This window comes from Tyto alba, unplaced genomic scaffold (genome assembly GCF_018691265.1).
Source record: "Tyto alba isolate M040663 unplaced genomic scaffold, T.alba_DEE_v4.0 Super-Scaffold_19, whole genome shotgun sequence".
NCBI lineage: Eukaryota > Metazoa > Chordata > Aves > Strigiformes > Tytonidae > Tyto > Tyto alba.
The window spans coordinates 1,434,374-1,450,258 of record NW_024881281.1 but is presented as its reverse complement, the minus strand read 5'-3'; the positions used below and the strand labels follow the sequence as shown (position 1 = coordinate 1,450,258).

At 45.5% G+C, this 15,885-nt stretch overlaps 1 protein-coding gene across 4 annotated transcripts in view; it reads left to right on the top strand.

Moving 5' to 3' along the window:
• The first annotated feature begins 4,086 nt into the window (after window positions 1-4,086).
• Window positions 4,087-15,885, top strand: part of KSR1 (kinase suppressor of ras 1) — a 74,797-nt gene continuing 62,998 nt past the window's right edge. For all 4 annotated transcript variants that reach the window (XM_042791544.1, XM_042791543.1, XM_033004770.2 and 1 more), the window contains exon 1: window positions 4,087-4,405. In XM_042791544.1, coding sequence (XP_042647478.1) covers window positions 4,184-4,405 — 222 coding nt within the window. In that variant the 5' untranslated portion in view covers window positions 4,087-4,183. The remainder of the gene's footprint in view (window positions 4,406-15,885) is intronic.

Below are 15,885 nucleotides of genomic sequence, written 5' to 3'. Positions count from 1 at the left end.
TTTGACCTTGACATTTTAACCAGCAGAATACTCATATTAAATTCCTGGGTTCTCTGATGACAGGTGATACAAAAGAAGGAAAAAATGAGCAGACAGAAAGGAGTGGGTGTTTTGCCTGCTCAAGGTGGCCTCCACTGTAATTTGTGCATGAGGTTCACCAAACAGGCAGCTGAGCAGAAAAAAGTCTGTGGAAGAAGTGCACTTACACTAAAAATTTTCTTAAAGGTGCAAGCCAAATCTTAAACTGGCATCAACTGGTTTGGCTCACTTGCAGGCAATGGAGATATTTAAACTGTGGTAAACGGTAAGGACTTGTCCCCCGACCACCATCTCACCATCTTCACTTTCTCTGTATATCCTAAAAAGAATATCCAGCAGCATGTCTAAAAATAGGACTTAAATTTCTCAACTTCACAGCAGACAGGCATGCCAGAACTACTGTGTATTATTGTGCTGTGCTGCAATGAGAAAGGAATACTCTTACTGTCTGTGTAGGAGGAAGCCTTTGAGGGGAAAATCATCGATAATAAAGGCCTCTTTTATCTGAAACACCTAACATTTCAGCTCTTCAAATCCCAACATTGCATTTCCTTAAAACAGGTTTCTATTATGTGTTGAACACATCAAATAGAGTAATTCAGTCTCATCATCTAAATTCAGTGTTGTGATAGCTGAATGAAATTGGGGCAAGCTAGCTAAAAAGGTAATAGAAGCTTTTCATAAAAGCAGCATGTGAAATGCATCAGTGGTTTTCTTCAGAAAAAAAAAAAAAAAAAAAAAGAAAAAGGTCTTTGCTTTTCTCTCACGAGCTTATGTTACTGAGTTGAAGACCCCTGATATGGTCTATAGGACAGGACTTCCTAGAGTCAACTAGCAAGGTTAGGACATTATTGTGGTAGTTAGCAAAAGAAACTTCTTGTCCTAGAGAAGTTGGTCTGAGTGGGCAGGAAGATAAATCCTTTCAGTTCTTAGGTCAGTGCCTTAACCGAGGACTTAACAGTTTTCTCTGGTCCAGTTTAGGCATTCCACATTTTATTGCTGTTTTCAAAACTGCTGGGGCTTTTGATACGCAAAAAAGGCCACTGTATACCTCACACAGGAATGAAGTATACAGTGTGTTTGTGAGTTCCCTGACTCAAGAAAAAAGTGGTTCTTTTCCTCTACAGAATGCAGTCCTTATGTCTACCACACATACACTGTACATTCAAGAAAAAGTCCTAACAAGTGCATCAATAAATCTATAATGTACAGCATGAAAAATGTTACTTCCCTGAATCTCAGGGCACACCAGCTCATTCAGTGTGCTTACATGGTCCTTCTAGCATCGTCCAGCCACAGTACTTCTCTTCTCAAAACCTCTGATAAAGCAGTGGTTTTATCCGCCTTTTCTTATAGACAGAGAACTGTGATTCCAGACAATGTAAATTATCAAGGTTACACACTAAGCTCGTGGTGAAACAGCAACCAGCATTTACTTGTCAATTGACATGCTTTCCTTCCACTTCTTTCTGTATCTTTGTTTTCAAGGCAAAGACCATGAAAAAATCCCACCAGGGTCAACATGGTAGAATTCTAAATTGTCTGTACAAGATGCAAGATGCTGGGAAATACTGCTCACTATGCACAAATGCTAATGAAGTGGAACAATTTTTTTCCCCCCATTCCGAGCTGCATTCTCCAATACACATTCTCAATACAGACCTCATATGAAACACAGCGTGTTTAAGAAATTAAATAAAGGCCCTAACATAGATGCGTGTGACAGTTGAACAGAATCTGCGTCCCATCATAAGAACAATACATGAGGATGCTCCGTCACAGCTGGTTTTGTGGGTCTAGAAGAAGGGATACACTCCCTGTGAAATCCTGCTGGCCTCATCCATGAAATCACAAAAATTACACTCCCTCCCCACCCCCATGTTCACACATGTCTGCTCCTGGTATCTCAGCATCACATCTGTTCAGTGGTCACCCTGGATGACGCAGGCTGCAACTCTGTGGGACACCCAAGGCTGCGGTCCTGCGCGAACACAGCTCTGGGTTCATCTCGGCACAAGACAATGGTTTCCCTGGGGTTCAGTGTGTGCAGCTCTGCCTCTTCTTTCAGCCTTGCTGCTGGAGTCAGAGCAGCTCGCCTGCGTGTAACCGGCTTCCACAGAAGAGCACTCGGAGAGTGCCGGTTTCTCCTGTGAATGCGACAGCCTCGCGAACATGCGGGCAGCGAGCAATGCTGAGCAGGGACATGAATGCATGGCGCGTATGGAGTGTTTAGTCAGCACATTTTTCCATGCAGGCCTGGAGGGCAGTCTTGTATGCTGGGACTGGAATGCTGCCCACTTATGGTAGCCAGTTAATGAGGCCGGCACTCCCAACGCAGTACACAAACACTTGCAGAGAATGCCAAGTATCTTGTGATGCACAGGCCACAATTTTCCTAGTTTGCTCTCTTATGCAATACACTTGGCTTCTTGTCTGTCGGCAACTAAGTGTTCTCAGGTGGGTATACAAAGAATGTCTATAAGAATAATATCCCCACTAATAATATTTCCCAGTTACACAGTCACCTGTATTTGAGGTGTTGGTCTGTCAGAGTTCTACAAACTAAAACTTCCAGTGCTAAACTTTCAGTGCTCCTGAGAGGGGGTATATAAAGACTTTCTCACAAGGTCAGAAACACGGAGGTAATAGCAAAATAAGTTACTTTCCCAAAACCACAGGACTCATCAGATGGCAAACTAATTAAACTCTAATCCAGCAAAGCCCTTAGTGCGTATGAAATTTACAGCATGTGAATAATGACAATGAAATCAAATACTTAACCTGACCCACATTCTTAAGAAAATTACTGAACAGCATATGCCATACTACTTAATGAAACGCACACAAACTAATGTGGATACCAGTATCCATCTAGCCATGAGAAAAACAGCTCAGTGTCAGCTGATTTGCCCTGATCCACTGCCTCATGTCCTATATTCATATTGTTTCCTTTTTTTTTTTGTATAAAACTCTTGTGTATTGCCACAGGTGGCTCAGATGTCATTTCAGCCTTTAAAACCTGGTGTCAATCTTGTCCAAATTAAGGAGGCTATCTTCTTTTGTCAGCAGGATGCAACCAACTTGCCTTTCGGGATCCCTCACATCAGACGAGCAGTCCTAATTCTTCTAATAACCGGGAGATGCGTGATTCCTGCACTGACAACTCAGTTCTGTGCAAGTCCATCAGACTTTTAGGATATGCAACCAAATGCACCTGTAATGCAGTTCCCTGTACCATTTTTCTAGTTTCCATTGTGAAAGCTGAAACCCCGGTGGTTCCACAAGGCCGTAATAAAATTAGTTCCCTCCTACTCACAAGATGAACGAACCCACACAACTATTGCGCTCAAGTGTTTATATTCACTAAAAGATGTTTATAATAATGGCCACTTCTTGTACTAGACCTGCACTTATTCTTTACTAAGTAAGCATTTATGTCAAATAAAACACGTACCTGATCGATTTATAGAACCATTTGGGAAAGCCTATTTTAGGAAAATTCTCTGTGGACTGACTTGTCCGCAGCTAGCGCTCGGTTCGTGCTGGCGTGGCAGCACGGGTGTCACCAGCGCCAGCGAACCCCACAGCTGCTCTCCCCACCCCACGGGCGTCGGCCCCGATGGCTCCGGCCACGGCCACGGCCACGGCCCAGGCCCACGGGGCTTCTGCGGGATGGCGCCCCCCACACGCAGCGCCATTTTGACGCAGCGCTTCACCACCGGCCCTTCAGGCCCCTATGGCATTTCGCGCCTCCGGACACAGCGAACGGGCTCAGCCCCTCGCCCGGCGCTCGGAGCTCCTTCACACCTGCGGGCTGGCCAGGCCCAGCGCTGCCCCTCACCCTTTCTCCTTCAGCCGACCGGCGCCTTGGGCTCCTCTGGAGCGAGCTGCAACTCCCGCCATACCTGTGGGAAGGCTAAGGCGGGCGCTGAGGGAGGCGGCGGGGCCGGGCGGGGCGGAGCAGCCACCGCCTGCGCGGATCGGCCGCGCCCGCGGTGCCTCGCCGCCGTGCATGTTAATACGCGGTAATTGCCCGGGGAGGAGCGGCGGGGCGGAGCGAACCGCCGGCTGCCCGCCCTCCCTCCCTGCCGCTCCCCCCGCCGCCGCCGCCGCCTCTCCTCCCCGGCCTCCCTGATGCCGAGGAATGGATAGAGCGGCTGCCCTGCGAGCCGCCGGCATGCTGGAGAGGAAGGAGCGGAGCGGCGGCGAGGCGGCGGCGCGGGGCTTGCCGGCCGTGCGGAGCACGCTGCAGCAGTGCGGGCTGCTGCAGGACCTCATCGACATCTCGCTCTCCAACCTGCGCGGGCTCCGCACGAAGTGCGCCGCGTCCAACGACCTCACCCAGCAGGAGATCCGCACCTTGGAGGTACGGGGCTCGGCAGCCGCGGAAGGGGAGCCTGTGCCTCCCCGCCGGGGGACGAGGCCTGCCCTTCGCGGGGCCTGCCCCCCCCCCCCCCCCCCGGCGCCCTTTCCCCTCAGCACCGGCGACCGCACGTCCCCGCCGGTGGCTGGGCCGTGAGGCACCGCCGCCCGCCCTCCGCCGGGCAGGGGACGGTGTGGGGGTGTGCGGAGGAAGGCGGGACCCCCCCCGGCAGCCCTGTCAGCAGGGGGTCGGGCCCCTCCGCGGCCCGGCTGTGGGGCCGGGCCGGCCGTGGCAGGGCCCCCCCGCCGCTAAAAAGGCGTCGGGCGGAGCGGGGTGCTAAAGGCGAGGGGAGGGCAGGTGCGGGGGAGCCGGCGGGCGGGCCCCGGGGCGGGCGGGTTCGCGGGAGCCCCGGGGGCGCTGGGGGGGGGAGCGGGGCTGACTCGGGGATCCCGGGCAGAAGCTGGAGGGGCTCACGCTTTCCCTCGGGTCTTTGGTGTTTGACGGTTCCTGCCCTTTACTCCAGGCCTGTCTCTATCCCTGGCTCTGTTTCACTGATCTAATCTGATCCTCCTTTTCAGTCTGTTGGTGTGGCTGACAAACATCATCGCCGTCCGGGTTGGAGAGGTGTTTTGCTGTTTAGAAAGATTATATGAAACTCTTTAAGCTAAAACATGCGCTGTTACGATGCTTTTAAAGAAGGGCTGAATTTGTATATGAGTCTCCATAAGTATTTAGAAAGGGAACGTAGACTGATTTTTGCTTAGCTCGTTTGACCTTTACATACTTAAATAACATTTCCTTTTACCTTGTGTCCAGGTAATGTTGCTCTAAGCGGGGTCAACAACCCCCCCCTCTTCTTTGATAGAAGTTTCATGTAAATGCTAATGGTCTTTTTCTGCAGTCTGATACTGGAGACTGTGGAGCTAAAGCACTGGGCCCTTAGGAAGAAAGATCATTACAACAGTGTAACTGTAACAAACATGCTGCAAAATCCATCACATGAGAAATTAAGGTGGGAAAAAACCTGAAACAATAGATGGTAGGTAGCTTTTGGCACAACCTCTTGGAAATGTATCGGTCTTCCTTTTTTATTCCTCTGCCTTTTTTTGTGGATTTTTTTGTTTGTTTTGTTTTGTGAGGTGTTTTTGTTTTGCTTTGTTTTTTTTCAAATTTGTAGCATTTGTTTTCCTCCTGCCACCTCCGAATAGTGTTCAAAAGGCTATTCTTTATAAAACAATATTTGTGTAGGCTTTTGGCAACCCTACTGAAGGCCTTTTTAATGCTCAAACAATGTCAATCAGCATCATTTCAGAAAACGATCATCAGTATTTTGCTGGTGGACCTGTTCTAAAAGGAAACCTTTATTCACAAAGGATAAAGGCTTGTTACCGTCTTCAGGTTCTTCTTAAAGCAAAAAAAGCTGTTTGTAGTGATAGTTGTCGAGTGCGTGCATGCATTCCTCTTAAATCTTCATCTGCTTAAACAAATGGGTGCCACATTCACTGATGATCAGAAAAAATTTTAGCTGAAAAAATTGTCTTTGATTCACGGTCCAGTATATGATTTCTCCAGGAATTCAACCAAGTACTGGATCCCTGCCAACGTGTGAAGCTATGGACATGGATATAGACTCTGTGCCCTTTGCTCTGTTCAGTTGCCTGTACCAAAATACATGTTGTCAGGCATAGCCCGAGTCTTGTGCTTAACTGTGCACTGCTCTGCAGTGGGTTTGTCTTCAGATGCAGAGCAGAGAACCAGGCCATAGGAGATGAGGGTCTGCGTTTACTTCTCGGGGTTGTAACTTCCCATGGTGTGCCAGAGGGTGGTGGGCTGCAGCGTTGTCTCTAGTGCCAGGTGACCCGCCTGTGGCGTTCCACGGTGTAATTATTGTGCCTTGGTTAACGTGTCAGAAATGCGTGCGTGGTCACATGCGTTTGCTGTCGGTCGCATCAGTAGGGCCAGGTGCTCCGATACCGCAGGGAGCCAGCGGTGCTGATGGTTTGGCTGTGGTGCTCCGCTCTGGGCGGACTGTAGGCAACTCCTCAAGAGTCAGTAGTTTTAATCAGAAGCTGGGAGCTGGATCTCCAGTGCCTCCGTGGTTCTCTGGGTGGCCTTGCCAAGTCACCGAATGGCTCTGTGGATTGTGATTAGTGGCTACTAATGGTATGGTTGCTGGGCCTGCAAGCCTCATCTGTACTTTGGATTTCAATCTACACAAGTCTTCTGTTCTTGTGCAGAAACTTTTTAATGGAAAAAGAATTGTAAAACTTAGCTCCATCAGTATAACTGGTAAACTGTGTAGCAAAGCCACAAGGAAATGATAAAACATGAGATAGATGAAAGCAGCAAACTGGAAGCAGGAAGTACTAGTTTGGGAAGGGAGGGGACTTGACTGGAAGCTGAAGAAGTAGCTCCTGAGGCCAAATGCGAGGCTGCACGTGTCTGATTTGAAGGCACTCCAATATACTACATCAAAAATCGGTTTATTGATTTCACTGTTTGTTTTTATTCAAAGGGGCCAGAAGGCAGGGAAGCTTCCATAATACGATCTGTAAATAGCTCATACATCTCTGGAAGTTCTGTAATGGCTAGTTTTGGTGTCAAAACTGTGAACTTAACAGGTGAAGGGACACAGATCCTTGATGACAGTCTTCTATATCAGTGAACCGCAGGTGTTCAGACCACCCGTGCGTGGGGGCGAATATCACATCAGATGGACGTGGCTGTCTAAACTCTATAGCAGCACAAGTCAGACAGCAGCACGTGCTCATTGCCGCTTCTAATCCCAAGGTTAGCACAGCCCTGACGTGAAGTTCTGAAAGTAGTTGTAATGTGAATGGAATCAATAGGTTAAAACCCCAGTGCAAATCAATCTAAATGCTTGTGTTATTTTATTTTTCACACTAGACATACTAGCGTGGTCCTTTTGGTACCACTTCCCTCTGTGCCTGGTTCACAGCTTAGATAGCGGTCATGTATACCACATGATTCATAATGTGTGTGCTTCAAAGTCAAGAACACCAACCTAACTAAAAGTATTTGAGTGCATGCTTATGGCCCTCCCAATTTACTGAAATGCTTGAAGTCCTTCCTCATTCCTCTTGTGTATAAGGTCTTCTCAAAATAAAGCACATGGTAGGTGAGGGTTTCAAACTGTGACCCTGACAGGTGAAGCAGTCATGGTAGCTCAAATGAGTGCAGGGAGAACTTTCTGTAATACAGAAAGAAGGTGGGGAAAGAAAGGGCTGTGGGAATAGCTTGCAAATAACGTGTTGAGTATAGATGTGTTACATGAGCTGAGCTGACCCTGTTTCACATGTAGGAAGGCCATTTCTTAGAAGGGCAGGGAGTTTCCCTGTAGTGGAAAGTAGATTGTCTTAGTTTGGTTATTAGCAGAGTAGGTTCTCTGATACAAAACTTTTAAAAAAATACAAGACCTTGTGGTACTGTTCTGCCGAATAAGTGCTAGAGTGTTTTTCTTTTTACCTAGTGCTTTGGTATATGGCTTGCTTTCAGTTCTGTCCTAGCAGGTTTACTCACTTCTCAAGTCAACTACAAAGCTGAAATGGAAAATAATGGTAATCTTAACCCCTATGCTCTTAAGACAGCAAAAAATGACTTGCCATGTGGTGAGCGTCTAGTGTTGCTCCCAGCATCCATGGAAAGAAACAACTTTGTCAGTCTTTAACTCTGTCCTTATGCTAATCCCTTGTTTGACTCTTAAATTGCTTTTGCAAAGTTAGAAACATATACTTTTTAGCTGTATTTTTCTGTAAAAGCAGTGTCTTTCTGGATTAATTTATTTGGCTAGGAAGCTGGTAATGGGACTAGACTTGACATCTGTAGTGAAGCACATGAAACTTCTAACACTGCAGCTCAAGCCAGTCTGTTGGAGGTGAGGAGAATACAGTCCTACGTGCTGGCTGCAGGGAGGGTTCCTGTGGTTTCTCAATCTCTTCTGCTGGAAATGTCATAGCTGGTTTGGTTCAGTAAACTGTGGGAATTATGAGACTAAATGGGACACCTCTTTCTATCCCCCCCCACTTTTAACTGCGGCAAAGATGAGGCAGGAGCAGGCTGAACTGAGACCTAGAGTGTCTTTAGATTATAGATGTATTTTCTTTCTACCTTGGCTCTCATAAGAGCTAACTGCGCTGTTTCTGGCATGGAAGCTGCCTCCAAACTGGTTATGGTGGGAATGTCAGGGTGGGGCAGTAGCATACGTTGCTAAGATCTGCCTGATCTTTAAGAAAAACTGTCCTCGTTGCTCTGTGGCTGGATTATGTGTGTGATAGAGACACTCTTGGCTCTGTGCGCAAAGATCACTTTGACTTCTTTGGGAATGTCGTCTGTTGAGCACCTCCAGAAAATACAACACCAGATCAGAAAGCCCGACTCCTGCTGTGCTGTGTCACACATAAGCGATTCTACTACTCCACATATCAGTTTTTCATATTGGCTAAAGGATACCTGTGGATTAAATATGTTTGAACTTGCTTTGTCATTATCTCGATTCATTGGGCAATTTGGCTGGAAAAGGCTTATCTTTTACCAAGCAATCTCTAAGCAGAAACAAATGCTTTGAAAATGGGGGGGGGGGGGGGGGGGGAGGGGGCATGAGAGGAGAAGAAGAGAAATTGTCATTGTCCAAACTTGCAGAATGGATGTTGGGCATGTGGTACACATAATGAAAGGAAGACTGTGTGTTTGTAAATTGGAAGTAGTGGGAGTAGTAAATTTTTCAGGCCAAACTGCAACCTGTAGCCACATGTTTATGAGCCACGTTCAGCTGAAAAGACTTCCTTTTCCAGCAGGTCTTATGTAAGAGAAAAAGAAAGCATCTTACTTCATCTTACTTTTTGCATATATGCAACACATTTGTGTTTCTTAAAGGTGTCTTGGTTTTTGTAGGACTCTTTCTTTTTTCTTAAATTTGTGCTCTTGTTTGTTTAAGATAGGCTTCAACAGAGATTCTGTTCGACTTGGAAGGAGGGAGAACCATGTATTATTATCAAGTCTGTAGACATAATTTCTTTGTGACAGTGTGTCTGTATATGATGAGAATTTGCACATCGTAATGGAATTTAGCTCATCTCCTACCAATGATATTGTATAAATGTTGACACGGAAAGTCAGCAGCAGTGTTTTAACTTACCTGGAGTTTCCAGGACAAGCTCCGATGAGTGGGTTATCATCAAGATGAAGATATGACACGGGACTCTCTTCACTTCTCTGTCAAGGTCTGCATGTACTTCTTGCCTTAGATTTGCCTCTACGTTGCTCTGATTGAGAAGCAAGAAAGGAAGTATCAGAATAATGCTTTGTGCTGCCTTTGGGTCTCTAAGACTGCTTGTGGGGTCACTGGATTATGTTAAAACAGAAATATTCCTGCTCATCTTCATGCAGAGTCAGCTTGGAGACCCTTTTCAGCAACTGGGCTCCGATAAAGAAGTTCAGCAGAGCCTGGAGTTGAGACTTCTGTACATAGGTATGTGCCTAGACACACTAACAGAAACCCACAGTCTGTCGTGCAGACAACCCTCAGTCTCCATGTTCAATATGATGTTTATTGCATGTTCAGAATTGATCTAATCAGTGAAGTAGCCCGACCTGAAGCTCAGCTGTATCCAGCTAAACTCGTGGATGTAACCAAGCTTGCACAGATGCCACCTGAGCAGATCTTGGTCTGTTACTCAAGTTCAAATGCTAGCTATTATTAACGGCATTTTACACAAGGAAAACCCCAATTAGTGTTACAGCTGCATACGAGTGACAAATTTACAGCTATGAGTCAGCATGGTGGTACACAAATTTATCACCTGTTTTTGTTCATGAATAGGAATACTTAACAAAAGAAGTCACGTGACACACCAAATTATTTAGGAAATAGTTATGATTAAAATGATATTTCCAGCGTAGACCATGTAATCTTTCAGATGCTTGAGGGATAAACTCTCACCTTCCCTTTAAGGCTAAGATTTCTTATCCTTATTTTCAGCCCATAGGGATTTTTATTTTTCAATTTTTTTTACCAAAAGGAAAATTGTAACGAAAGCAAGCCTGGCTATCTCCCACTGTTCTGGGGGTTGGAGAATGTATTGGCTAGATTACTGCTGTGGTGAAAGGCACAGAACGATGTATAGATGACACCACCCAGAGATACTGACTCAGACATCTCTTGGAGACTTCCTTCCCTGCGTGTTTCTCGCTCCCATGGCATAATCCCACACAGTCACCGCTACCAGCAGCACAGTGTTGCCACAGCTAGCAAATCGGAGGAACAGAGACTCTCTGAATCTTGAAACACACTTATTCCAAAAGAAACGGGTCGTTCTTCCAAGACATAACTTGTGAGCATTTGTGCATAGAAGTGTTGTGGGCACTCCTGCTTCTTGGTGGGAATCTGAACCTAGTCAAAGACCAGGTTGATGTGACTAAGAAACAGTTTGGCAATCTGGCTTGGCTTTGACTGCAGCTATTCCTTACTGGTGTAGCTCAGGCGAGAGCAGGTGGTGGGCTGTAGTCCATGCACCCAGAATCTAGGACACAGGATCTGTCCCAAGTTAAACTAGAGAAACCCTGTATTGCTGATAAGGGGGGAGGACAGTGAAGGACTGCCAGAGCATACAGGTGATCAGATACGTCTTTTGCCTTAAGCTGGAGCTGCACAGAGCTCCTGTGCCACCTACAGATCCCAGAGGCATGTCCCAGCCAAGCTGTACTCCCACTGTACACAATCCAAGGAACATGAAGTAATCACTGGTGCAGCTGTAAGTGTTCACTTGAACCCAGGCTAGTTGACAATTGCCAGTTCTGTGGCTGAGCTTACTGTCTACATCGTAAACCTGCTTTTTGCACAAGATGTTTAAACTGAACCCCAGAGCATTCCTAAGGTGGAAATTCAAACCTTAGTTTAGCCCCTGATCTCTCTCGTCATCTGTGTATTGCAGCCCAGCCTGATAATAGATGGCTTTTGTTCATCTTTCTCTAAGTGCAGCACATGTATCTTATGCCTGAGCTGTTGGGGCTGTAGGTAGATGGAAGACACAAATCTCACTGGATTTATGCACTTGACCTCACGACTGTTTAGCAACATGACCCATACAGTGATGCTTTAAATTGCTGTTGAAATCAATGTGGTTATGCAAGTGTACAGGAGATGAGGAGCTGGCCAGTGTTTTTGCTGCCAAGAAGTGAGTGGTTTGGTTTTGTTGGTTTTTTTGTTTGTTTGTTTGTTTGTTTGGTATTTTTAAAGGTGGCTAGGATAGAGATACTAGGTGGAAATAGCTTTCAGCTGGCTGCAGAAGTGTACAAGTTCAGCATAGCAGAGGGATTGTGATGTTTGGCATAGTGGGCAAAGCACATGGTAGCAGAAAGGTACTGTTGTTAGTGTGGAAAAGACTAAAACAGAACTCAAAGCCAGAATATTTACTTGCTTTGGCTCTGAGCCTTTTCAGGTGTTTTTCAGGATATCATTCAAAATACTTTAAATCACTTGCTTCCTACAAAGTAAAGCCACAATGACAAGTAAAAGTAGCCAGCTTTTCAGTAGAACTCTCCCCACCTAAATATGGGTTGTGAATTTTGTAGCTTGGCTAGCAACACCTTTGGTCAGCCAAAAGTGATTTGGGAAGGGGGTCTAACAGTGCATGCAGAATGTGTGCTTAGATGGCCGTGAGTCAAGTACGCTTTCCATGCTTTAATGAATGAGAGGAAAAAAAGAGACAGCTTCCTGTTGTGTTTTTGGGTTGTGTTTTTTTTTGTTTTTTTTTTTTTTTCTAGCAGTGTTTTTCCTAAAAGGAGAAAACAAGGAGTTTCATGTCTTTCTTCTGGTTATCCTTGGGGGGTGGTTGGTGGGACCGTGTTGAGAGGCTGAAGCCCACTGCAGGCCCATGGCATCCTCTGTCTAAGAGTAAGATAGGTAAATCCTCATCATTGCCTTGAATTTTTTTTTTCTGTGAGTGTGTCGTCTTCTGAGCGTGTCTCTTGGGCCAGGGCATCCTTTGTCTCTATCACAGTGCAAAACAAGCCACTGACCAGGTTGTCCTAGTTTTAAATTTTGGTAGGGAGAATCTATCTTGGTGCTCTATGTTTTAAAGGACTAATTCCAAGTCTGTGAAGACTCACCCATGTGGCTACACCATGTTTGCATGTGTCTACGGGGAAGTGCTAGCTTGCCTTAAGTTAGGGCAGTCACTGTCCAGAAAATAGTTGAACAGTAGTTATTCCTTTAATGTCAGTGTAATGGAATTACAGATATCATCTGCAGAATCTCCCTGGACATTTGTTGGTATAACTCGGAGAACAGTTGCAATGAAGCTGCTAAATGCCCATTAGCCATTCCCTGTCTGCTTGCAGGATTCTGCTGGCAGAATTGGATCCACTGCCTCCGTCTTGCTTTTGGTACTTTTAAATTTGGCTTTAAAGTCAAAATATAGCTGTCTTTTTTTCCTCAGGAATGTATTCTAAAGTGAACAGAGGCCAGGTCTCTATCATTTCTGTTCTGTCGAGAGAGAAAATCTAATTTGTACTGTGTGCATCCTGGGGAAGCAGAGGAGAATCACAGGACACTTATTCAGTAGAATAAGGAAGTGTGCTTTGATCAGGGGCTACAGAGTGCCTCTGATACGATGATTATTAGTTATCCTGAATGGAAGAGCTCTAATAGCAGAAGCTGTGAGGTCTACTTTAGAGCAGTAATTAACATGACACTGAGGAATCTTGCTGGGACACAGCAGATCCGGGCTCTGAGCTGCTCTGATCTGACACTGCTAAAACACATAATTTGCCCCAGTTTTCAGAATGCAGCCAGGAGCCTCGGGTCTGAGTCCCTGAAAATCTTCGGAAGCCTTTTGAAAGTAAGTTTAACAGGGCAGGCAAGCCCTTTCCTGCTCAGTTCTACTTTCCTTATGTGTTTCTAAAACATGGGTTTGTTGATTTATCAAAAAACTTTCACTTCTGTTTGAAGCAATCTAAATTTAGAAAGGAAGTCTTGAGCTTCTCATTGCTGCTCTGTGTGTGGGCTATTGTTGAGGCTTGCAGATTCCAGTGTGAGGTTTTATTTTTAGTTATTAATGATGCTGAATAAACTGTAAAGAAGAAATCATTAATATGTTTTACACTACAATTACAGTTTGAGAACTTCGACTGGACATCACCCCTAAAAGGTACTAGATAGGGGGGGTAAATGGACCTGTCAGTAAGGACGGTTACTGGAAGATGTGTCAGTGCCTCTTAGGCTGGACCCAGTGCTCTAGGAGAACCTTTCCACCCGTCTCCCTACCCATCCTTAAAGCATGGAGAATTTTCTAGCAACATTCTTCATCTTCCAGAGCAGTGTTTTCTTCTTTTCACCATTAGAGTAAGTTAGAGGACTAAATCCTGCTTTAGGATATGGTTGCATAGCTCCACTGAAATAAACAGAAGTGGTAAGATTTTGGTGTTTAAAGTTTCCTGACTTTTTTAGACATCTCCCTCTTAAAAACTGTTCTTCATCTGCTAAGCAAAATGTTTCAGTTTACAGGCTTTTTGTCTTTCTGACCAAAACTGAAACTTTCCACAAAGTAAAACATTTCTTACGAAGACTTCTAACTTTAACTCTCCCACAATTTCTATAGAGACAGTTTCGAGTGCCTCAAACCAGCACCAGCTAGTAGTATCAAGCTCTCTTAATGCAGATGCAGTATATCTTTCCCCTCATTTTAGTGAATTCTGGAAGCTATGCCCTTCTTTATTCTCCCTTGTTTTAAGGAAACAACAGACTAAAATACACAGGTATTGTTATCAGGAGACTGATCCATTTGGGGAGATTTGCAGAGGCCTTCAACCTGCTCCCTTTGGAAAAAGACAGGTCTTCCCCCCCCCCCCCCCCCCCTCCCCCCCCCGCCCCCTCCTTGTTTTTCCTTTGAAACATAAGGGTGTCTGTAAACGCTTTGGAAGAGGAAGGAGGTCTTAGTGTTGAAGTAAGCCAATGTGAGTACAAACACCAAAAACATCATATTTGCTCACACAACTAAGATGGGAGAAACCCCACAGTAGATATCAAAGGGCTTGTCAATCCTATTTGTATTAAGCCAGGATATCAGTCTGTTAAAACTGGTTCAGTCTTGCTTTATGAGTCAAACATAGTGTTTGTAGAACCACTGGTTGACTGCTACAGGCCTGATTTAAGCACTGTTGTATTGGAGGTGTTTCGCATGGGTATAGTAAGGCAGAGTTTCTGTGGGACACCTCTCAGTGTACCCCAAGTTCCTGGACTGTGTGCTATCATGGCTGGTGACTTGAGTTTGTGGAAACTAAGGTTTGGAGGGAGAAAGGAGAGCTGCTGTAAGCTCCGGGCAACTGTACTGGAACACTGGCTGGATTTGTGCTGAGACCACATTTGCAGGAAATACAAGCCTGCTTTGGGGGAAGATGTTTTTTGTAATAATGTTGAATGCACCTCTGTAGCAGTAATTAATTACCTGGTTGCATCTAACTAAATGGGCCTTATCAATTATCATCTGCTAATCTATAACTGGAGGCATAGCTAATTTAGCAAGAGCTAGCTGAATACTTCTGCTAGGCTGACACTAATACTTAGTTTTTGATTCTTACGGAAACTAAGTCTACAACACCATTCTGCTCTCAAGGCGTGCTCCAGTTCAGTTCCACTGATGTGTTCTTTCCTTTTTTTTTTTTTTTTTTTTTTTCCCTACTGTGTTATTCAAATTGCCTCAGTTGCCAAGAATAACTAGTTTGTAGTCTGTTGTGAAGAGCTTTGAAGTTAATGGACACCTTGCAACATAAGATTTCAAACTGAAAGTAGTAGCGTCTATCCCCTCATTTGAGTGAGAAATGAGGACTCTGCCAGCAGCAATGCAGTGGTGATGCAGCACTGCTCTTAGCTGAAGTCTGCGGTAGTGTTAGAGTGCTCCTTGCAGCTCCTCTCTGTAGTCGAGTTGAAGTGCCTTTGCTGTGTTCCTTAACAAAGGGGCAGATCCTGCCTGTAGCATTTTACTAACAGTTTTTTTCAGTGTCCTTTTGAACTGTTGTGCCAAGAAGGGTGAGTTGAGAGAGACTGAGCACCTGGCTTCAAGGCACCCAGTTTTTCATGGCAGCACAGGGAAGAGAATGCAGACGTGATAACTACAAGATATTCCTTCTTAAAGCCATGTGCAGAAATTGCTTTGCTCGTTGCTGTGGTAGTCAACTTTGTGATACAGTGGAGCAACTAGGAGCTGTTTGGAATGGAGGGGTGAGGAAGACTGAGGGGAGGAAGCATCAGTCAGTGCTGGTGGCTCAGGTGTCTGATGGTATGCTCATCCTGCAGGAATTGAGCAGTAAGAGCTCTGAAACATGCTGACCACGCACTGTTGCAGGTGCTCTTGCCCAGCGAATTCAGGGTTAACATGCTGCCGAGGTACAGGTTTTTGGGAAGAGAAGGGATGTGAAATGCCAGTTACCTGTCTAGCTCCAGAGGCCAACTTTTCTTAACCCCTCAC